This window comes from Culex quinquefasciatus, chromosome 2 (assembly GCF_015732765.1).
Source record: "Culex quinquefasciatus strain JHB chromosome 2, VPISU_Cqui_1.0_pri_paternal, whole genome shotgun sequence".
Lineage (NCBI taxonomy): Eukaryota > Metazoa > Arthropoda > Insecta > Diptera > Culicidae > Culex > Culex quinquefasciatus.
The window spans coordinates 22464012-22489186 of NC_051862.1; the positions used below are offsets into that span (position 1 = coordinate 22464012).

At 35.7% G+C, this 25175-nt stretch overlaps 1 protein-coding gene across 8 annotated transcripts in view; it reads left to right on the forward strand.

Annotated features, from left to right (window-relative positions):
• LOC6053989 (vanin-like protein 2) overlaps positions 1-25175 on the forward strand; it is a 30153-nt gene that overhangs the window by 734 nt on the left and 4244 nt on the right. For 2 of the 8 annotated variants that reach the window (XM_038254698.1, XM_038254697.1), the window contains exons 2-3: positions 19584-20132; positions 20201-20401. In XM_038254698.1, coding sequence (XP_038110626.1) covers positions 20040-20132; positions 20201-20401 — 294 coding nt within the window. In that variant the 5' untranslated portion in view covers positions 19584-20039. Of the gene's footprint in view, positions 1-6589; positions 6940-7039; positions 7061-19364; positions 19415-19447; positions 19523-19583; positions 20133-20200; positions 20402-25175 lie in introns of those variants that run through there. The other 6 variants (XM_038254696.1, XM_038254702.1, XM_038254703.1 and 3 more) reach the window with 6 other exon arrangements.

Here is a 25175-nt window from a genome sequence, read left to right on the forward strand (position 1 = left end):
AACTTTTTTTTGAGTTGTTTTGAGTGCTGGAAATTCAATATAAACATAGAGTAAGGGGCTCTACTATCGCTCAATTTGAAATTTGAAGCCAAACTTTCATTTTCAAATGAACTTACAGTTGTTTTCTATGAAATCTCGTCAAAAATATCTCCTCCCCCCCTGAACAGAAAGAAGTCTACGCAAATTGGTTGTACGGGAGCGAAAATAAAAACGCCAACACACAGAAATTCCGCGGCGGCACTAGAATGTGCGCGCCGGCCAACTGCCTGGAATCGTGAGGAAGCAAGGGAGAGAATCGGTGGGAATGAGGAAGGCCACGAAAAGGCCGGTCTGCTATCTCTGCTCTATGGCCGGCCCGACGACGACGATGTTGGTCGATTGCGACTTGCGTTTGCGGTGCATACATATATGAAGAAGGCAAACGCAAGGAGTACGGAATAGTGACCAATACGAAACTTTCCGTGATTGATTTGGGTGGTTCTAGTTTGGAAGCAAAAAAAAAACAGCAAAATAAAAAAAACTCAAATTTCGAATTTACACATGAACATATTTCACACCTTAAAAAATTAAATCAAAATTAGAATTCATCTATTGATTTTTTTACCAGAATGAACAATCGGGCTTAAAAACTCATCAAGCAAAACAATGAAAATGGACCTAATACAAAGTGATTACAAACGATCCAACCTGTTTGTTCCAAATCGTCGCTGTCGCGCTACCTTGCAGCACTTGCATTTTGGGCCAAATTGAGATAGGAACGCAATTTTATGCAGCTCTGAATGCCTCACCTTTTGACCTTGAAAAGTCCCCAAAATTCAATTTCAATCCTGAGATATTCAATAAAAATCGAAAAAAACTCCGTGCATTGTTGTCACTGTTAACATGAGAGATGTTTCTATCTGATTGTGCTAAACTTTCCTAAATACACTGAAATAAGAATACACGCTATTTGCATGATTTTTGTATTTTTAAGTTTAGAAGTAAAATTTGAAGGTGATATAACGTTTTTTTTCATTAATTTTTTTTCTTAAATTATCCAAAGATGTTGCGAAAAGCCTCACGAAAAATGCAGGATGGTTCACTAGGCTGGATCGTCGTTATATGGGAAATAAAAAAAAATAGCAAATCAAACCGGATCAAAGTTTTTTTTTATGCTTTTTGGGCCTCAAAACAACTCCCTAAATTTGGGAGCAATTGGTTGCGTTCACATTTTACGCATTGCATTTCAATTTTGTTTGGGAATTAGTATGGAAAAACACTATTTTTAACAGTTTTATAATTTTTATATTCCACTAGAACAAACACAATAGCGTAAAAATTTTCTAAAACTCTCCCCAAGAAAGTATTGTGCTGTCTTGCTCCTGTCAAAATCGTCGTCCTCAAAACTGGTCTAAAATGTGTTTTTTGCTCGAAAATCACGTTTTAGACCAGTTTTGAGCACGAAGTCTCCACGTTTACTTTGAAATTCTACTAAATATGTCTAGTAAAATGAAGATATTTTAAACCTGTACTCAAAACACTTTAAGCATCAAACTAAATTTTATCTGCTTTGAGTGAAAAAAATGGCAACATGATCAAAAATAGATGCATGTTTTCTGTTCAAACTCATTTTCATTTTTCCGTTAAGGTGAATCGGGACGCCAGTTCTTAAACAACTTCTGGTTTACTGAAATTATTTTGTGAACTCGACAGATTGCTTGCTATATTTATCATTCTGCAAAACACAGAACTATTTATCATTCTGAAAAACACAGAACTTCGTACGTTATTACATTTTGAATAAAACTGGCTTTTGAATCCCGAGTCGAGGGACATAAACTTCAAAAAATATTTGCAACGGCTGATAAACATTTTATTTGAAATGTTTGTCCTTCAGATCTGGTCTAGCGAGCCGAGAGGAAAATAAAAAAAAACTAAATTTAAAATTCAAGCCTAACTATTTAATATTTGAAGATAGCAGTTTCAAAAAACGGTGCCACGATATCTTAATGCTACTTTGAGCAAATTAGCTAAAATGTTGGTGAAGACTCGTCAAATCGTGCCCGTGTGCATGACGGAGGCCGATTCTCAAAAAAAATATTTAAAAAAAGATAAAAATATTTGTATTTTTTTCATGTAAAAAATCGTCAGTTTTGATTTTTGTATTTTTCACAAGGCATAATTTTAAAATCGGGCTTCGTCATGCACATGGGATATGTATTGGGAGTCTTCACCTCAAATGTCAACCAATTTGGTCCATCCCATCTCGGGATATCGTGGCACCCGTAAATCAACTCTGTAGGGGAGAGTGGGGAGACTTGATCCCCTTTTTTTGTATCGCACATAACTTTGTCAATTTCTCACAAAACTAAGATCTTTTTGCATGAATTGAAAGCTTAAACATTCAACTATGTTTGGCTGATAAGGGTATTTCATCAGATAAACTCTTCGAATCATGCCAAGCGTTTTAAAAAATTATTTTAAACCGACATTTTCAAAATGTTGGGGTAATTTGATCCCCCTATCAACATTTTGAAGAAATCGTATGAAAAATGTTTCTTATTCATCCAAACTTTTAATTTTCTATAAGTTACAGCAATTTCACATTAAACCTGTACGTTTGTGTTCAAAATATAACAAGTTTAGCATGCAAAAAATTTAAAAACCTAAAATTTTCATTTTTTAGACCAAAATTGAGCATGTTTACAAAAGCTGCTAATTTTTGTTTACAAAACTATTGAAAAATGGTTCAAACTGCAGTAAGTTATGTACAACTATACTAAAGGAAACTATGTACGAAACCCCAGCCCAATTATTTAATCTTGAGGATGATTCCAGTGACTGTAAAAATGCAGGGATCAAGTCTCCCTAAACGCACTTTTTTAAACAATTGATTGTAAAAATAGTATGACGATAAATTTAACGTCAATTTCGTAAGGGTTTTGGAGTTGATACGTTTATCAAACAATTCATGTATAAATTTTTTTTTTTTGAATAATTTCTGAGTGTTTTCTATACTTATCAAAACAAAGAAAAAAGATCTCTTCGAAGTTTTTTGCAGCACTTCATAGAAAAATGTGTGTAACTCAATCTAAACATTTTTTAATTTTTTTCTTTGTTTTCTACAATGAGTTTTAGTCAATTTCGCACAACTTTCTAGAACAAAGCTAATTGTTTTACCCACATGCTGACGAGATACAGGCTTGGGATCAAGTGTCCCCGGGGATCAAGTCTCCCCACTCTCCCCTATATAGCGGAATTAAAAGGAACAACTCGTCTCTTTGTATTCATAGTAATGCATTCTGCTCAAACCAGGGATCTGACACGCATGCAGTTTCCTGAAGTCCCCACCAGAGGCGCTGTGGTTTTTGAAAAGGTCGTATGAAATAAATACATAATTTTTTCTCAAATTATGATTTTTGTTAGTTTCTACCTCTGTTTTTACATTTTTTGCATATATATGCGAGATAGTTACAAGCATTACGTTATTTTTTACATTTAACATTTATTAGATCAATAAAACAAAGTTCTACTTGGCCATTCAAGAAAAACAACACAACACACTGAACTGAACTAAAAATTGAATAGCTGCAGTTTCCTTGAAACAAAATGAAATTTGGTTGATATTTCCTGTCCGTTGTATTAAAATGAATTTTGTCAAAAATGCTTTAAACTAGCTGTAACTGAACACCAAAGTGCTGATATGCCAACAGTAGGTTCTAAATGGAATTATATGCTGTTCCCCTAGTTCACATTTGAGATTAAACATAAATCTTTCTAAAGAAAAAAAACGGAAAAAAGTTTTTATTTATGTAATGTATATCCGATGGGTATACGACCTTTTCAAATGCCACGCGCTAAAAACTTGGTTCGATCTTGGTTCGAATTTGACTTCAATCGCTTTGTATGTGGATGACAGTCGTGTCGTAACCGTGGCTAAAACGCTCAACCAAACCTGGGACGGGACGGCTGGATAGAGTCTTCTTATTGAGTGTTTACGTTTGTATTCTTCTTCTGTTTTTTTGCAAGAAAATTCGTTTTCGAAAACAAATATCAAGCAATCTGTGATTCAGATAGCTTGACAATTCAAATTTTCTTGATGATGTTTTTCAACTCAGTGCTCAAGCATGTGGATGACTTGTTGTTTAGTTTCTCCTCGCAGATTTTTTTTTTTTGAATTTGGCTGTTAAAATTTGCGGTTGGACGTGGGTGGAGAATCCTGAGTTTATATTCCATCGTTTTACGGTGGATCCGTTCATAAGGAGCTGCCGGATACAAATTACTTGAAATGGTTGGCAAATCGCAAAATGTTCATTTCTTCAATTTTTAATGTGTTTTTAATATGAAAGATTTTTCATTTTCATTTGGATGTGAAAAATGCAATACGATTTCAATGCGTTTTCTTACATCAATCTAAAAAAAATCCTAAAAAGCCTGCAAGCGAGCCTGCAAGTCATTAAATGGGAGGGGAGATTTTTTTTGATCTGCTCCTGTCGTTGTCCCGTTACGCAAAGAAAGTAAATAAATCTTTCCCAGTTCCACAAAGAGGAGACGTCGAATTCAACGGCAATTTTTACTCAACTTTAAAGAAAGTTAACATTCCTTAGGTCGCACGCCCTAAGGTGTCAGAATCGAAAGAAATGGCTGGCAAAAATTCAAATTTGTACCAATTCATTCACTACAAAGAGCATAAAAGTTTGTTTTTCAATTTGTGGCAATGTGTTGAAATAAAAAAGTGCAAAAAAAAATCAAATAGGCTAAACTGTGGCCATTATTTTTGTTTGATTTTTAAATCCAGTTCTACAATGTTGTTTCTTTACGCCACATTTTAATTTCATGGGAAACACAGGTTTGATATTGTTCAACTTAGATGACATTTCTATGTAACGCGCAAAAAAAATAACAAGAGTTTTAAATGGGCAAAAGAATAGTCGGTTCATGAAATGTATTGTTTTTTAAAATGAAAATGCTGATAAGTCAACTTTCGGTGTACGATAGAAATAAATGCCTTTCAATTGAAAATATTTTAATCAATCTATTAATGCAATTTACAATTATTTGTGAAATTGATTTAAATTCGTTTAATTTTTTTTTCAACTCAATATACAATACTTCTTATTTTCTCCTCATAAGAAAGGACTGGTTTAGGTTGACAGAAGCGGCCATGTTGAAAGTGGTTTAGTTTGACAATAGGTTTTTTTCTCTTTGTTTATCCCATCCCAGAACCAAACCACAATCAACTCGGTGTTTAGAGAAAAACGTTCCCAAAGTTTGACAGTTCGTGTACGTAACCCCTTAAAAACAGAAAAAATTGATGTTTGCTAAGTCTCACCCAAACAACCCACCTTTTTGTAATGTCAATATCTCAGCAACTAATGGTCCTATTTCCAATTTTAAAATATGAAACATTCGTGAAATTTTCCAATCTTTTCGAGCAATATTTTCAACTTTTTTTCAAACCAAGACTTACATTTCAAAAGAGCGTAATATTGAATGTTTGGCCATTTTGAAATGTTAGTTTTTACATCAAAAAATGAAATTGGAAAATTTTTGCGACCAATATTTCGATTTTATGAAAAAAATAATTATTGGTGACCATTTCAGAGATTTTTAGACAATCGTGCAAGTTGCGAAAAGCTCTCCAACAAAGTGCATACCTCAAACTACAGCAGAAAAAACTATCTAAGGCACACACCGAAACTGATCTAAAGTGGTCGAAAGCAACAAAGCTCAGTCGAGACACGCACCACTACAGGCGAGCGGGGGGGAGAAGGGGTAGGATTTCAAGTGTGCAAATATTTTGTATGCAGATATTATTTGCAAGGGTGGAGAATTTGGTGCAAAGTGTGCAATATAACTCGGTCAAAAAATTTTTGCCCTTTCTGGAAATTTCTGAAAATTTGGTATTTGATGTCCCCTATAACATATTAGGAAATAAAAAATAAAAATAGTGTTTTTTTTTGAATATCATGTTTTAGCGACAAAAAGTGAAATTAAAAATCACCAAAAAATTTACCGTGTATCTTTTTTTTCAGTGTAGTCCTTATTCATATCTACAACTTTGCCGAAGACTCAAATCGATCAAAACATTTCTTCCAAAGATACAGATTATCGAATTTTCATGTATCATTTTTGTATGGACAGCTGCCAAATTTGTATGGAAAATTATATGGACAAACTAATGATGCAAAATGGCTTCTTTGGGCAAACCTAAGGCAACAAAAAAGTTTCAGCTGGATAAAAAAAACGAATGACCGAAATCTCAGAAAATTACTCAACATTTTATATCGAAAATAAATTTGAACACTGAAATGCAGCGTAAATCTTATCACACCACCATAACTTAATTAGTCCCGATCCTGGCCCAAGAACCACCCTACCTCTAACCAATTATACGCGTACACCTCTCCTCACATCCATATAGCCGCCGCCGCCACCGCGCGATATGCATATACGCAAGCCACACTCGAAAAACCAACACAAAGTAATTCCAGCGCACCACCAGTTTCGGGAGAGTTCTCCGTCCACTCGGGCGGACTCGACTCACCAGTCGGAAATAACATTCCAATATGTTTAATCACTTATCAATAGCCGCCGAGTCAGAGTGAGTGTGAGCGAGCAGGAGAGGAAGAAACCGCACGCCAAATCAGTATAGGTAGAACGAACTCTCCAAAAGTGGGTTCCTCCCGGGGTCGATCGTACGTCTCTGCTCGCGGTAGATATTCGGGGTCTTGTGGAAGCGCGATAATGCGGCGTTGATTGGCATACCAACCAAGAGGGGTGGTACGCATGGGAAATTTGGATCGGAAAGCAGTATGTAGGCAAAAAAACGGAACTTTACACATTTCGGTGGAGCGGTGAAACGACGAAGTGCTTTCCAAAGTCAGAAGTGCGCGAGTGATAGCAGAGGTCGGGTCGAAGAAGTGATCCTCTACGAGGAGTCTACGTGTAATCGACGAAGTAAGTGATCCCTGAACAAAGCCAAGAGTACAGAGGAAGAAAACAGCTCAGCTGGCGATCGCCAAGTCAGTGGTTCAACGATCGACAACGATCGCGACTTCGGCTTACAGCTCGATCGTGGGTACGACCTTGGACGTGTGGTGTTTGAATGGTTCGAGTTACGCGGTGCATGGCGCGAAGTGTCCACGACGTTGGACGCCGGTTGAACCGATTGCATATTAATGCAGGTTGAGCGGATGGATCATGAACAACAAGAAAGTTGCAGAGACCATTGTCGTGGCGTGTGCGTTTTCTCTACTAAATGCAACACGACTCTTATAGAGGCGACTTCGGTAGTAAACATGATCGCCACGCGCATAACTTCGAGTGGTGGCGGTCACAACACAATTGATGGATTACGGCGAGATATCGATCAGTTTAGGCTGCGTGACGGACGGAGTTTATTTATGAAGGAAATCTGATGTGATGTGATTCCTCGCTATGACGGGGAAAGCGATTGAATGTGGTTTAGTGTTGAGGATTGTTGAGCTGTTCTTGGGGATGATGTCAGTGAAATGTTTTTTTGTGGGTCATTGTCGTCGTAAAGTTGTTTTGTCAGGTCAAGGATGTGCAGATTTGATCGACGATAGCGAAGTAGATCGTGGGACATTGAAATGGAGTGAATTCGATCATTGGTGACTAGCTTAATCTAATGGAGTCGAGCTTAATCCTAAATCTTAATACGAATTAACTCTGTAAAAAGCATTTAGCGGTCTATTAAACACCTTCTGGTTTGAAGTTCAGTGTTTGAACCAAGAAGATAATTAGATTATGGCATTTAGTGTTGAAAGTATTCCTCTAAACACATTTATTATTATTTACGTTCGGGATTTGTTGATTTATCATGAAATGCAATAATGAAATACAGTCCAGACTCGATTATCCGAAGGTCTCGGAAAAATTCCACTTCGGATAATCGAATCTTGAAAACTAAACTGTTCGTTGTCTTATTTTTGACTGTCGGGCATAAGTATCACCTCTAAACTGCGCTAAAGTTATTTAGAATTTTTAATTTCAAGATGGCGGCCAATATGGTGGTGACGAAATATTGAAAAAAAAAATAAGCAATCAACTATTCAAATTTGACTCAAATTTGATGTTAAAAACAAGAAAAAGAAAATAACGTAAAAAAATTGTTTGTGATTCGATTATCCGTAGTCTCATACAAACCTTCGGATACTCGAAACTTCGGACAATCGAGTCTGGACTGTAGTAGCAAGGCAAGTGTCTTACTTTATCAACACATCATTTTTAAACTTTGTTCCATATAAACTTTTTATGAGGAAGGTCGACAAAAAAACTTTAAAGATTTTTTGAAAATTTTTAATTTTAAGAATATAGATCGGGAAAAGTCACAAAAAATAGAAAGTAAAATATTTTTATTAATTTATTGATGTTTTGCCAATTTTTTACAGTAGAGCAATTTTCTACGAAATTCTCGTGCATTTCATATTTTTGTTTTTTTTTATTTGGCTCAAACTTTTTGAGCCATTTTGTGCCATAGGTAAACTCACACATGAGCAATTCTCTACCAAAACCGGAATTGGATTTTATTTGTATTTTTTGATTTGGCTCAAACTTTGTGGGGGCCTTCCCTATGACCAAAGAAGCCATTTTGCATCATTAGTTTGTCCATATAAATTTCCATACAAATTTGGCAGCTGTTCATACAAAAATGGTACGTATATATTCGAAAATCTGTAACTTTTGAAGGAATTTTTTGATCAATTTGGTGTCTTCGGCAAAGTTGTAGGTATTGTTAAGGACTATTTAGAAAAAAATAGGTACACGGAAAAAAAAATTTCCCGATTTTTTTATTAACTTTTTTTTCACAAAAACTCAAATTCCCTAAATATGTATTTTTGGATTTTCGAGATTTTTTGATATGTTTTAGGGGACAAAAATCCGCAACTTTTGAGCTATAGAGAAACATGGTCAAAAAATCTGCCGCCGAGTTATGATTTTTTGAAAAACTGGTGATTTTTGGAAAAAATCGAAATTTCATACATAAAATTTTTTTGACCTAATTTTTTTATGCAAAATTGAATTTGCAATCGAAAAGTTCTTTACAGATTTTTTGATAAAGGGCTCCGTTTTCAAGATATAGCCACCGAAAGTTTGATTTCAGCGAAATATTAGCAATTTTTCGATTTTTAAAAATAGTGATCATGAGTGACCATTTCTAAAAATATTTTTTTTGAAAAGTTTAGAAAATTTGCTATAAAATTGTCTAAGAGACATTGAAGATTGGACCTCTGGTTGATGAGATACAGCGGCTTAAAGAAAAAGAAACACGAAAATTGAAGTTTTCTAAGTCTCACCCAAACAGCCCACCATTTTCTAATGACGATATCTCAGCAATTAATGGTCCGATTTTCAATGTTAATACATGAAATATTCGTGAAATTTACCGATCTTTTCAAAAAAAATATTTTGAAAAAAATTAAATCAATACTAGCATTTTTAATGGGCATAATATTCAAAGTTTGGCCCTTTTAAAATGTTAGTCTTGATTTAATTTTTTTCAAAATATTTTTTTCGAAAAGATCGAAAAATTTCACGAATGTTTCATGTATTAACATTGAAAATCGGACCATTAATTGCTGAGATATCGTCATTAGAAAATGGTTGGCTGTTTGGGTGAGACTTAGAAAACTTCAATTTTCGTGTTTCTTTTTCTTTAAGCCGCTGTATCTCAGCAACCCGATGTCCAATCTTCAATGTCTCTTAGACAATTTTATAGCAAATTTTCTGAACTTTTCAAAAAAAATATTTTTAAGAAATGGTCACTCATGGTCACTATTTTTAAAAATTGAAAAACTGCAAATATTTCGCTAAAATCAAACTTTCGGTGGCTATATCTTGAAAACGGAGCCCTTTATCAAAAAATCTGTAAAGAACTTTTCGATTGCAAATTCAATTTTGCATTAAAAAATGAGGTCAAAAAAATTTTATGTATGAAATTTCGATTTTTCCAAAAATCACCAGTTTTTCAAAAAATCATAACTTGGCGGCAGATTTTTTGACCATGTTTCTCTATAGCTCAAAAGTTGCGGATTTTTGTCCCCTAAAACATATCAAAAAATCTCGAAAATCAAAAAATACGTATTTTGGGTATTTGAGTTTTTGTGAAAACAAAGTTAATAAAAAAAATCGGGAAATTTTTTTTTCCGTGTACCTATTTTTTTCTAAATAGTCCTTAACAATACCTACAACTTTGCCGAAGACACCAAATTGATCAAAAAATTCCTTCAAAAGTTACAGATTTTCGAATATATACGTACCATTTTTGTATGAACAGCTGCCAAATTTGTATGGAAATTTATATGGACAAACTAATGATGCAAAATGGCTTCTTTGGTCATAGGGAAGGCCCCCACAAAGTTTGAGCCAAATCAAAAAATACAAAAAATAAAAATGGTCGAAATCGGCCGGTTTTGTAGAGAATTGCTCACATGAGCCCATACAATTTTGGCAGCTATTCGTTTAAAAGTGGTACGCAAGTATTTGAAAATCGGTATCTTTTGAAATAATTTTCTTTTAGTGTCTTCGGCAAAGTTGTAAATATTCAGGACTACGGTACACGGACAAATTTTGCAGATTTTTAAATTATTTATTTCTCACAAAAATTCAATTTCCCAATCTCCGTATTTATTTTTTTTTTTTAATTAACAAAAAGCTGCCGAGATATATTTTTTTAAATGTGTTTTATTGGGAAAATATACATTTTACTCGAAAATTCGAAATTTGAAATGTTAGTCTTGATTACAAAATTTTCTAGTTATTTTTTTTCGAAAAGATCGGAAAATTTCACAAATTTTTATTTTTTTTTTAACCAAGGGTCCTGATTTTCGGTTCATTGAATGGAAACCACTCACTCATCGCCTATCCATTCGTCGCCTATTCCAACCCGCTGACATTCATGAGCGAATGATACTCGCAAGCAGCTAGCGAGTGGCCCCAACTGTTGACTCAGCGAACAAATACATCGTGAAAATATTTGTCTACTCCGTCACTCGACGACACTCACACACTACCATGCTCAGCGAAGAGCCATTCTCACAAAATGCCAGCGAGGCAGTCTTTTTGTCTCCATGCCCTCAGTTTGCCATCAATTTGATTTTTTCTTGGTGGAAATTTCTTTTAATGGTGTCTATAATGTCATGAAATCAAAATAAATGCACAACATTGATTTTAGGCAGCCCAAAACAATGAGTATAACGCAGCGCATCACAGAAAAAATGTGTTCAGTTCAGAGTGATCAGCGACGTTCGGCCTGTCTGAGCCGTTCGGAGACTGAGCCGATCAGAGAGAGAAGGAGAGTAGAAAAGAGAGTGTCCGGGAGCGAATGGTGTGAAAGTGACAAACGGTAGGAATTCATCAGGGCAGTATCGCGTCGCCTGCTATTTGTGCTCGCGAATGGAGTGGTTGATTTTGAGCAATCAGGACCCTTGTTTTTAACATTGAAAATTGGACCATTAGTTTCTGAGACATTGGTACTAGAAAATAAAGGGCTGTTTGGATGAGACTTAAGAGCGAGTTTTTCACCAATGTGTAACAGGTCGTATCTAGGTGCTCCGATTTGGGTGAAACTTTCAGCGTTTGTTTGTCTATACATGAGATGAACTCATGCCAAATATGAGCCCTCTACGACAAAGGGAAGTGGGGTAAAATGGGCTTTGAAGTTTGAGGTCCAAAACACATGAAAAATCTTAAAATTGCTCGCATTTCGGTAAAACTTCATCAATTCCAACTCTCTAAAATGCATTCAAATGGTCTTTCGAAGCCCTTCAAAATGTGCTATAGACATCCGGGATTGGTTTAACTTTTTCTCATAGCTTTTGCAAATTACTGTTAAAAATGGTTTTTTTTTAAACCTTAATATCTTTTTGCAACAGCCTCCAACACCCATACTCCCATAGGTCAAAAGATAGGTAATTACATGGACTATAAGCCTATGGTATTAACTTTTTGGCCAATCGCAGTTTTTCTCATAGTTTTTCGATTTTTCTAGAACAAATATTTTACAACGTTAGTTTTTGGCCGGTAGGCCACCATAGCGGCACTTTTTAGTCTCAATTTTGTCATATTCGGAATCCTCGGACAATTTCACATAAGTTAGAAGTATTGGAGTTGTAAATTTGATTGGAAAAATTGCCATTAAGAATGAATTAAAATATTTTTTAACAATTTGTTTAATTAGGGGTAAAACAGGGTTTCGCCTACTTGATACAGCATTTGACGTATTGATCACAGGGTAAATAAGATCTATTTCTTTTTTCAAAAATGTTTTATTTAATTATATTTTAAATCAAATTTACAACTCCAATACTTATAACATACGTGAAATTGTCCGAGGATTTCGAATATGACAAAATTGAGCAGCATGAGCATGAGCATGCGCATGGTTGACTGCCAATGAGCTGCTACTCCGTTATTGACAGATCAGCTGAAGTTAAACAATGAATCAAAAATGATCAGTGGGAGCCAACCATCCGTTCACTGTTTAACCCCTGAAGACCCCGACTTTATTAGTCAATACCGGCGCCCTCCCAAGAAGCCTGCAGTTCAACGAAAGGGAGGAATGTTAGTCCGATAGTTGAAGTTGCAGACTCATCAAGCACATAGTTTTTCGCTATATACTTGTTGATACCGCTTGAGACCGTTGAATCCACAGCATCTCCTTCAAGCATCACGTGATTATTTTTTTTGGGTTAGTAGGATAAGGTATTGGCTTTTCGATGCCTCCCGAGCTACGATGCCATGGGGAGGACTTTCATAACAAACCCGTCGGCGAGCCTTCCGAGCAACGATGCTATGGGAAGGTCTTTCTAATTAGCACACCAAAACACTCGCGCACAGGTATTTAAATACTGAATAAATGTAATTTTTCATCACGATTACCCAGACGACATTGATGATATAGGAAGGACTTTTTTACAGTCATTTACAGTAACACTTAAACTTATTTTAATGCAACAATTCACACGACGTCATGCCTCCCGATCAACGATGATGTAGGAAGGACTTGAGCAAGTCAATCAGGATGAAACACGAAATAAAATTCTTTTCTTTTCACACACAATGCCACATAATTGACCGCGCGTCACCACGCCGAGGATTTCGAATATGACAAAATTGAGACTAAAAAGTGCCGCTATGGTGGCCTACAGGGCAAAAACTAACGTTGTAAAATGTTTGTTCTAGAAAAATCGAAAAACTATGAGAAAAACTGCGATTGGCCAAAAAGTTATTTCCGTAGGTTTATAGTCCATGAAATTACCTATCTTTTGACCTATGGGAGTATGGGTGTTGGAGGCTGTTGCAAAAAGATATTAAGGTTTAAAAAAATCCATTTTTAACAGTAATTTGCAAAAGCTATGAGAAAAAGTTAAACCAATCCCGGATGTCTATAGCACATTTTGAAGGGCTTCGAAAGACCATTTGAATGCATTTTAGAGAGTTGGAATTGATGAAGTTTTACGGAAATGCGAGCAATTTTAAGATTTTTCATGTGTTTTGGACCTCAAACTTCAATGCCCGTTTTACCCCACTTCTCTTTGTCGTAGAGGGCTCATATTTGGCATGAGTTCATCTCATGCATAGACAAACAAACGCTGAAAGTTTCATCCAAATCGGAGCACCTCGATACGACCTCTAGAACAAACCGAGCAATATTTACAAATACTGCCTCTTAACAACTTCAATTTTCTTGTTTCTTTATATTTTATTCGCTTTATTTCAACAACCAGAGGTCCGATCTACATTGTCTCTTAAGTAATTTAATTTTAAATTTTCTCAACTCTTCGAAAAAAATATATTTTTTTTAAATCGAAAAAAAGTTTTTTAAGCTAAAATAAAATATTAAGTGGCTTTATCTTAAAAACGGTGCACTTTATTAAAAAAAACTTGTAAGTGCTATTTTATTGCAAATTCGATTTTACATTAAAACTAAAGTCAAACAAATATTTCGAGTAAAATTTATCTTTTTCCAAAAAACACAAAAAATACTACACAAACGGTTTATTATTTTTTTTTTGAAATTTTTTTTTGTGAAAAAAATATAATAAAAAAAGTCGCCAATTTTTTTGTTGTGCCATTTTTTCATTAAAATCATTCAAAAGATTTTCAAACATTTACGTACCATTTTGACCAAAATTGTACGGGTGAACCAATGCAATAAGAAAGATTTATAACATATTTGTGTCGTAAATGAGGTTAAAAAAAATGATAAATCATAAGTTTTATATAAACAAAAATAAATTATAAGCATAAATAAGTTTAAATACTCCTTCATTTTGAGGAAAATAATATCATTTAACAAGTGACCATTCCACATTATTATTCAAAATGGGTCCGCGGGCCACAAAAAACTCACCTCGCGTTCTTCGTTTGGCCCGCGGGCCAGATTTTGTCTCCCCGGCGCTATGTTGACTATATCTTATAATTATTTTTTAAACTAACTGTAACTTAGCACAGTTATTTTAGAGAATTTCGATATGTAGCGTGACTATACGTAATTTGGCGAAATCTACAACTTTGTCGAAGACACCAACTCGCTAGGAGGTCACTGGAAAATGTTAGATTTCAGCGCCACCTATGCGGCCAAAATTGGAACTACATTTTAGTACCAAAATGTAGCCCTGATTTTTCTGAGCAACTTTGCTGAAGACACTGAAGCTCTAGGACGTAACCCCAGAGCGCTATTAATTTTGTCCCGATAGATTGCCACCTCGCCCCACTGTGCAATGCACAGTGGTCCAGATCGCAAATTAAAGTAGAAAAAGTCCGGAATTTTTTAGAAGGTCCAATAAACCAAATTTTCAGTTTTTGCTTTTTTGGGTGTTTTTGAAACCGCCTTGAGTCAGGGGTATTAAAAAAAACACCCAAAAAGCAACAATTGAAAATTTGGTTTATTGAATCTTTAAAAAAAAAACTCATAACGTATTTTCCAAAAAAAAATGAAGTTTTGGAGCTTTGGGGTCTTCAGAAGAGTTGTTGCAAATGGAAAGGAGAAGCTTTTGGTTTGGTTTAAAATTAGGGTGGTTATCAATTAGGGTGATTATTACAATATAACTGTTCACGAATATTTTTGTGATTTTTTTTTGTCTTCTAGAAAGTTGTTGGGCTTACCAATCCAAGCAATTTTGTCGACGATGCCAACATTTTATCTCACAATCTACGCCTTCTACGACCAAAATTAGGGAAAGCATCTGAGCTAACTTTCAAACATCAGGTTTTTGAACGTAGCAATTCAGAGTACAATTTAAGAGAAAAGTGATATTCGGAACACTTTTAGAGCTCTAAAAAACAAACATTTTCATTTTTTGACAGGTTGATTTGAACTTAAGGGTCAAAAGTTACATCCTTTCAAGTAAAAAAGACGCAATTTAAAAAAATATCTCGAAAAAGCGCAGGCAACTCGAGATAGCTTCATTTGATAATGTCTAATTTTCAAGTGTAAGGGACCACCCTAACGAAATTCGAAAATTGTCCAACTATAGGGTTTTTCGTGTAATTTTGCCCGCTGAATCCTTATCTGCTCTCAGAAATGACCAAAATTGTCAAAATAGCGATTTTTGGTCACCCAAATGGTTTGTATGTGAAATCATCAAATACATTTTCCACTTAATTTTGCGATTTGGACCACTGTGCAATGAGACAACATGGCTTCTTTGGTCATAGGAAGGGCCCCCAAATAGTTTTAGCCAATTAAAAACAAAATAAAATAAAATCCATTTCCCGTTTTAGTTGAAAATTGCTAAGCATCAAAACTGTAAAAATGCACAAATATATTGTGATAATTTTTCCTTCAAAAAAATTTAGAGTTGGACTTGAATTTGCTTTTGGCCCATTTTATTTTCAATAGTTGAGATCATTATTTACCGCAGATTTTAATTGAATTCTAACATTGTAGGGTTTCACATAAAGAAAAATTACAAAAAAACACAGAGCCCGATCTCCAACAACGCATTATTCGACAAAAAAGATTACCACATTTCAGATTTAAATTTACATTACACTCAAACCCCCATGGTTTGACACCAACTGTTGTCAAACGAACGGGGTCACGTTTTAGTTTGACACCCCTTTTACACGGAGTTCACACACACTACCAAACGTTTGTTTTGATAGTATGCGTGAGCGCCGTGTAAAAAGTGACAGTTCGTCACTTTTTAGTTTGACCTTGACCAACCAACGGGGTACAAACAGCCCGGGAGCATGTTGACAGCTCTCATACAAACTGAGCGTACCTTTTTTTGTGGGCCCAGTGGGCCTAAGATGGCGGCCTTTGATATTATATAGCCAAACTTTTGAATATTGGCGAATATTTTGAATAAATATAGTTTCTGCCTTGTTTCGGTTTGAAACGACAAAATAAGCAGTCTGGAATCATTTTTAAGAAAAACTTGTTTAGAGATACGCCACGTTCAAATATTAGTCTAGAACAGTTGAAGTGAGCGTGCCGTGAAAGCCGTCACGAAAACAAAGAATCTCATGCAAATTTTGAGTTGCGTATTTAAAGTGCGGACTCTGACGAGGCCCACTGGCCATCTGTCGGTGAATACGCGCAACTCACAAAAACTGTCATCTTAGGGTCCGGCTCGGTACAAACTAAAAAAGTGTCAAACGGAAAAGTGACCAACCACCGGAGGTTGATCTAATTTAATCTAATCGAACACAAGCGCAGCCAGTCCGAAGAAAGCATCCGGGAAGAACTTATGGTTAGATTACGCCTCAAGTTCTTTCTTGTCATTATTAATGATTGCAGTACTTTCGAGAACCCCCGAAATGTATTACACTCACTAAAGCGGCCCGGCCTACTGCGTTGCATTAACCGCAAGAGACAGATTCTATGAACGGAACCCACATTTCATGGAATCATCAGGGGAAGAAGAAGAAGTGGGGACATACCGTACCAACCACTTCGAGTTATTTATAGAATATGGTGTGTGGTGTGTGTAGGGGGAATCGTTGGGAGAGGGATTGTTGTATTATTTAGTAAATGACCTTGTGACATTATTTCACCACTACGGATTAATTCGGGGTGTCAACCCCTCAGTGGCCGAGTGGCTAGAGCATCTGATTACCAATCCAAAGGTGTGAGTTCGAATCCCACCTGATTCCATGCGTTTTTTGTTTATATTCAAGGTTCAATTATAGTCGAATAATTTCAAGGAGACCGGTCGGGAATCGAACCCGGAACCTTCCAACTAACGGAGGTTGAGTGTATTAACTGTTTCATGATAAAACACAGATTTCTGCTGAAGTTCGGCTGAAAAAAAATGAGTGAGTTATCAGGCGGTCAGTAAAAAACCAGCTGGAAGTAGCATGACAGTAAAAAACTTTTGCTTGAAAGAGATAGCAAATCTGATGCAAACAAAACCGCAGCTGCCATGTAAATTCTCTTTAAATATGTTGGTAATTTTCTGACTAGGAAGCCTTATGAAATGTAAGTGGATTATTACATTTAAAAATATTAATGTGAGAAGCTGTATAAAAATAATTTAACATTTTTCTAACAATTCGACACAAATGCCTTTGCAACAGTTGGAAAAAAATTAAATTATTTTTTTTTATCTTATCTAATCTAATCTAATCGAACACAAGCGCAGCCAGTCCGAAGAAAGCATCCTGGAAGAACTTGTGGTAAGATTACGCCTCAAGTCCTTTCTTGTCAATATTAATGATTACAGTACATCCAAGTTACCCCGAAAATGTATAGCAAAAATTAAAGCGGCCAGGCCTACTGCGTTGCATTAACCGCAGAGACAGATTCTGTGAACGGATCACATTTCACAGAATCATCAGGGGAGGAAGGATGCGTGGACATACCGTACCAAACGCTCCGAATCAGTTGTGGTGTGGTGTGTTAGTGTAAATTTGGCAGATAATAATATTTAGAGAGGGGGGGGGGGGGTTGGGAGGGGGAGGAAATGAGGATAGAAGAAAGGGAAGGTGGGAAAGGGATAATATGGATATATCATTTGATCAATAGAATATTATATAAAATAAGGGGAAAAAAATCAAATAATGATAGATAAAATGGATAGATCTCACCAAATCAAGATTCAGATTCAACGATCCATAATAAACCTCCTTCACAAGCAAAATTCCGATCCATTGGCTTGGAAGATTTCGTAGGGATTGGAACTCAACATTCCAATTTCCTTAGAACAGCTTCCCGACGTCTTCAACGATATCCATACGAAAAGAAAGTAGAAATCCCTTCTGGACCAACACTCGGAAGACTTCACTCTTTCTGCAGAAATGTCCAGTTCTTCGCTATGGCAGCTTACACCTCACAAAGTTTTCCGCGGATGATGACATTACAACCAACTGTCAAAAAAGGCAAAATACGGATCTAATATCTGGTTTAGACACTTTATAATTTTCTAAATTTTTCCTAGAAGGTTAATTTTAAATTCGAAAAAAACATGACGCAGCAAAAAAAAATCACGCCCGCACGCACCGATTACTACGATCATCAAAAAAAATAATTATTTTTTTACAAAGGTTTACTTATGAGTGCAGTTAACGAAAAAAATATCCATTTCATTTCCAAATTTTAGAATAAAATGAAGTTAATTAAAAAGGCTCTTGCTTAAAAATAAAAAAAAAATATTTCTTTTAAATTAGAATGCAAACAAATTGTAATGGTTTTAAAACTATTGAAACTTTTCTCTTCAAGTGTCCAATGTCCAAATCATTCAGCTGCGTCATACCATCCACATTTTTTGGTCTAGCTATTATTATAGTATCAGTCACAACAATTCCCTCCATACCGCACAGACCGGCAACTTATTTTACTTTTTCGGAAGCCAAACAATTTCTTGATTTGTCTACGCGCGCGCTCCGTCTATCCACCGTCATCACCTTCCTCAACCACTGCCCTCAACGACAACCTGCTGAATCACTGCGTCTCAATATACACAGCTCAGCTCGGTATTCGTTCCGTTTTTCTATATCTTGTTTACCTCGGTCATTGTTGTTTGCCCGCAACACTTGCACTTACGTTCAAGCTTCAAACGGCGACGACGTCGCCAACCGGCTTTGCAGAATGAAATCTATTTTCGGTTCCTTTCTTCAACCACCGTCATTCTGAATCTCTTCTAGCACGGTCATTCATTTGCAGAATGCACAATAAAATGTTTTTTTTTTTTTTTTTTTTTTGCAACTAGTGCATCGTCGGCCATTATGGCAAACGCCATAAATTTCTGACAGCTCGCGCCATAATGGCCGTGAAGAATTCTTCACGCATTATTTCGACTGCAGCCGGCCACAGCTGCCACGAGATGGTTCAAGATGCTCTCTGAACAAGAGTTCAACGGAACTTAAGTGAGCTGCTGCACTCGAAATAGGAAGAAAGTAATTAGTTTTAATTCTACTTCTGACCGTAGCGGCCGCGCGCGGAAGCGGCGCGGAATCTCGCTTTGTAGGTTCGCGATGGATTGGGATTGATGATTGATACTAATTACGCAGTAGATGTTTGGTGGTCGTTGGTTGAAGAGGTTTCGTCTGGGGAACAGTCATCACATGTGGAGTCGGGGTACCTTGCTGAACTAACCGCACTTGTACTAAGCGATGTTCTTCTTTTTTTTCAGAAACTTTCCTGACCGACTACAGCAGTTGGGTTGTTAACGAGCAAATCGACGGTAGTGTTCGACAAGTGTGCAACAAATAACCGCAAGAAGATCAACAAGTCTTGAAAACCAAGTAGAAGAAGTGATAATAAGTGAGCAGACAGTCTACACACATATCGCTCCAGAAATACACACAATACACGAGTGAATCAAGCCATGGTGTGTGAATGAAAAGATAAGAATGAAGGAAGCAAAAAGTTGTGCTGTGAATAAAGTAACGATAACGTGAATGAGAGGCAAATCTCGCAGCAGCGCGCAGAGAGAGAAATAATGTTTTAATTCGCGCGCGCTCCTCCTCAAAAATTGGGACGAACGGACTTCAGTAAGTCAGTAAGCCACTTGTGCCACTCGGCTTCGCCGCGAGGAGGTAATGTGCTCGCCCCAACGAGAAATCCCAACCTTCAAACGGGTCGTGCGATGATGCATCGGAACGGCCAGCGTCCACCGGGAATATCGCAACTCCTACCAGTCCTTCTAGTCCTAACCTGCTGGACGAAAGCAACGTTACAGGTAAGCACCTTGATCCAATGCAAACAAACGACGAAGGTAACCAACTGTCAAAAAACCCCTTCACGCAGTTCTACCCGCGCCCAGGCAACGATGTCGGCGGCGACACCTTCGAGGGCGACATCCGGATGGCGTCGTCGAACGCGCTGGACGACAGCTACGTCGTCGGGGTGGTCGAGTTCCGGCCCGAGCTGCTCAACATGGACATCCGGGTGCGCACGGAGCGCCACTACGAGGCGTACCGGGCGATGGTGCTCGGGGAAGAGGCGAGGGTGAGTTTTGAAAGAAACGAGCTTGTTATCGAACTCGTGTGATTCATCTGGAAGATTTGCGATTTCGCGGATATTGACAAACAGGGGAGTGATTAAGAATGACACTTTTTTGCAAAATTGTGACGGTTTAATCATTTCGCTGTTATCATTAAAAAAACAGTATGTCTCAAGGAAAATCTTGGTAGTGCATTTGATGCATTTAAAAAAATTGACAATATATTTTACACTATCCTCTCCTTAACTATCATTTTATAGTATGTAAAAAAATGTATTAGTAGAAGAGTATTTATTTTATTATTTATTAAATGAAATGACAAGAAATATTGAATAGAATTGAAGGATATGTTACATTAGCATTAGCATTAGCATTAGCAATAAAGGTCGCACAATTCCGGATGGCTGCACAACGCTTATCTTGCTGTTTAACTGTAATTAAACGTATGATAGCACTAGACTCTCATCCGGTTACAATATTCCAACACGGGAGATACCATGTTTTCCTCTTTAGATGAGCGTGTAATACTATCCAGTAAGATAAGGGGCTCCTGGCCGGTACCTTGCTAACCTCGGGGATTGGAAGGTATGTTAGTAAACATCTATCTAGAATGCGCAGAGATCTCTATGTCACCTAGTGGTATAGATGTTTGTAGGGAGGTTTTGGACTCAATGTTAGTAAATTGAACATTTGTTTTTTTTTTAACACCACCACCACCACCACCAAAACCATACCATCACCACAAAAAGCCATGCTAGACTTTAATACAAATACATTACAAAACGAACACAACCATAAAACCATCTTCCTGGCCCTGCTGCGTACACGATACTGACGCGCAATAATATTAATTACCACAATGACCCCCCACTGCATGCATGACTTGAACATGAACACGAACATAGCACAAAGAGAACACCACAAGAATCCACCTTCCCATCACCACTGCTTGCACGAAACTCTTCTTTTATTTTTGTTTCGATATTGTTAAAAAATAAATAAAAACATTAAATAAATTTAAAATTTAAAATTATTAAAATATCAAAAATATATAATAGAATTTTAAAATTTGAGAGTTTAAAATTTTTGAGAATTTTTAAAACTTTGAAATTTTTTAAATCATTAAAAGTTTTGAGAGTTCCAAATTTTTAAAAATATTAAACAATATTGAAATTTTAAAAATTCCGACAAATTTGAAATTTCCGAAAAAAAATGAAAGTTCCGAAAATTCGAATTTTGAATAATTTGAGAATTGTGAGAATTTTGATAATTTACAAAATTTTGGGAGTAAAAATACTTAAGCAAAATTTCCAGAACTTTCAGGATTTACACAATTTCCCGATTTTTTTTTAAATTTTCAGAAATTCTGACTCAAAAAAAAATTAGAATTTTCTGAATCATCAATATTTTCAGAACTTTTAGAATTTTCCGAATTTTAGAATTTTCAAAATTTTCAAAATGTTTAAAATTTTCAAAATTTTAAGAAGTTTCAGAATTTTTAGAATTTTCAGAATTTTCAGAATTTTCAGAATTTTCAGAATTTTCAGAATTTTCAGAATTTTCAGAATTTTCAGAATTTTCAGAATTTTCAAAATTTTCAAAATTTTCAGAATTTTCAGAATTTTTTAATTTTTAGAATTTTTAGAATGGTCATAATTTTTAAGAATTTAAAGAATTTCAGAATTTTCAGAATTTTCAGCATTTTCAGAATTTTCAGAATTTTCAGAACTTTCAGAATTTTCAGAATTTTCAGAATTTTCAAAATTTTCAGAATTTTCATAATTTTCATAATTTTCAGAATTTTCAGAATTTTCAGGATTTTCAAAATTTTCAAAATTTTCAAAATTTTCAAAATTTTCAAAATTTTCAAAATTTTCAAAATTTTCAGAATTTTCAGAATTTTTTAATTTTTAGAATTTTTAGAATGGTCATAATTTTTAAGAATTTAAAGAATTTACAGAATTTTCTAATTTTTAAGAATTTTCTAAATTTTCCGAATTTTCTAAATTTTCAGAATTTGCTAAATTTTCCTGAATAGAATTGAAGGATATGTGACATATAAAAATTAAATTTTTCAACATTTTTTTATGTTTATCAAACCAATTTTAATTTTATTGTTTTTTTTTTGGAAAACATGTTTTTTAAAGATTCTGGTTGTCAAAGTGGGCATGTGAATATTCGAAAATCTTGAGATATAACATTTTAATTTATTTTTGGAGACTTTTGCAAAGTTGTAGGTTATTTTTCCAAAATTCATAACTCCGGTCCAAGATTTTGCATCATCCTGAGCTGTAGCGCGTAAGATACCTTTTTTCAATCTCTTGAAACAAATCGAAAATAAAAATACTTGGAAATTCAACTTTTAGTGATAAAAAATCAAATAACAAAAATCCGTGTTTCTATTTTCTGAAAAGTACTGATTAAAATCTCTTCCGTAATAATATTTTTCCGTGTATCTATTTTCTGAAAATTCCTGATTATAATCAGGACTTTTCAGAAAATAGATACACAGAAAAATCCCTATTTTTGTTATTTGACTTGTTATCACTAAACATTGAATTTCCAAGTATTTTTATTTTCGATTTGTTTCAAGAGACTGAAAATGCATCTTAGGCGCCACAGCTCAGGATGATGCAAAATCTTGGACCGGAGTTATGAATTTTGGAAAAAAATCGTAAGTACCGTCAACCAAAATTTCAAAAATCATTCTTAGATGTAAAATCAAGTTTGAAATTAAGTATGACTTTACATTTTTCATATAGTTATATAGAATTTTAATGTTCAGTTTTTACAATTTTGAAATACTTTATGATGGAAAAGAACCCCGGAAATAGTAGTTTCTGCAACAAGTTGCAAAAAGATGATTTTTTCAGCACGAGTCGTACATTTATCCAACGAGGTTCACCGAGTAGTAAGTTGTTTCACGACGGAATTGCAAAAAAAAATATTTTCGATTAGCTTAGAAAATTTCAAATATTTTTTTTAACTTTGTTGATTGGACAGCTGGTTGCTGTGATAGAAAGTTGCTGCCTCACTTCTTATTGAGCTTTTTTCACTCGATTTCAGTTGAAAACGCTTTTAATAAGCTGTAATTGAACGTCAAAGTGGATTGTGTCACGATCCCCAGAAAACCATTCCCCAGAATGTACCGTTCCCCAGAAATATTTATCGTGGTGATTATAATTATTTCCAAAATTTCAAAAAAAAAATCCAAAATTTTCAAAATTTCTGAATGTTCTCAAAATTTTCCAAGTTTTTCAAAATTTCCAAAATTTCCAAAATTTTCAAAATTTCCAAAATTTCCAAAATTTCCAAAATTTTTAAATTTTCCAAAATTTTTAAATTTTCCAAAATTTTCAAATTTTCTAAAATTTGAGAGCGAGTATTGCATCGGCCGAGAGAGCACGCATTTTCGGGACACGGTCTTGGCGTCGTGAATATTTTCGTTTTTTTTATGTGATTTTTCGGAATTTTTTGGTCAAGTTAGTTTATGGGACGATTAGTGTTGTTGTGTCGTTGAGATGATCGTGAAATTCAATTATTTTGAAGTGTTTTGGTGTATCAGAACGTTGTGATGTGTTCGTTTTCTGCAGTGCAAGTTTGTTTTTCGAAAGGGGTTTTCGGGGCTATTTACTGGATGTTCGACGAACGGCAGCAGACAGCGAAGTTCGGAGTGGCTTGGAAGTCGGAATAACATAATGGAAGTGAAAATTTTCTAGAGTTTCTGATGAATTATTGCAAAATTGTGAAATTTGATTTGCCATTTCCAAGATGGCGGTACGAGAAGCAGTACCTCGGCTGATGAAAATTTCTGAAGAGAGGAGAGAGATATAATTTTTGCGAGAGCGGAGCATAAAAACTCCACAAGCAGGTTTACCAGTGGCCACAAAAGAGAAAAATGGAAATGTTTCTCAGAAGAGTTGTGTGTGAGCAAAACATAATTGAGAGAGAGAGAGGGAGAGGGAGAGCTAAGGAAGAAAACATAAATTGCAGAATTTTGAGCCTTTGTTATGTTGCGAGCCGTGTGTGTTGGTGTAGCTAAAGAGAAGGGAAGGAGTGTTTTTTATGCTCTCTACTTGGGTCTGTGTGAGTTCGTGCATCTTGGATTACAGCGGGCTTGAAAACTGGAGTGAGATGTGAGAGAGAAGAGCTGACGGTGCGACGAAAGGTGACAGTTCATCGACGCTTTGTGCCGGTGTGTCAGCCACCACGCCATTACGTTTGACGGTGGTCGGTGGCGGAACTAATTCAGTGATGCCTTCTTCGCAGAATCCCGGTGAGTTTGTTCCAAGAAAAAGTTTGTTCTTTTGGTGTCAGGCTCAGTCCTGTTTTTTTCGTGTTATTTTCCGTCTCTTTTGTGTCGCTGTTCGAGTGCATGGGGTGACTGGTCATTATAATTAAACAATGGCATCAGCAGTGCGGTGCTTGTGGGACGCGCAGTCCTGTTTTTTTTTGTGTTATTTTCCGTCTCTTTTATGTCGCTATTTGTGTACACTGGATTGGATTTCTTCTTCTTCTTTTTTCATTTATTTATTGTTCGCGCGTTCGTTGGCCGATGAATTTTATTTTTGTTCTCTTTATATAGGTTTAGATAGAAACGATTCGATTTGTGTTTTTGAGTTGTGCGGTGCCTGTGTGGACGCGCAGTCCTGTTTTTTTTTCGTGTTATTTTCCGTCTCTTTTGTGTTGCTGTTCGAGTGCATGGGGTGATTGGTCATTATAATTAAATAATGGCATCAGTAGTGCGGTGCCTGTGTGGACGCGCAGTCCTGTTTTTTC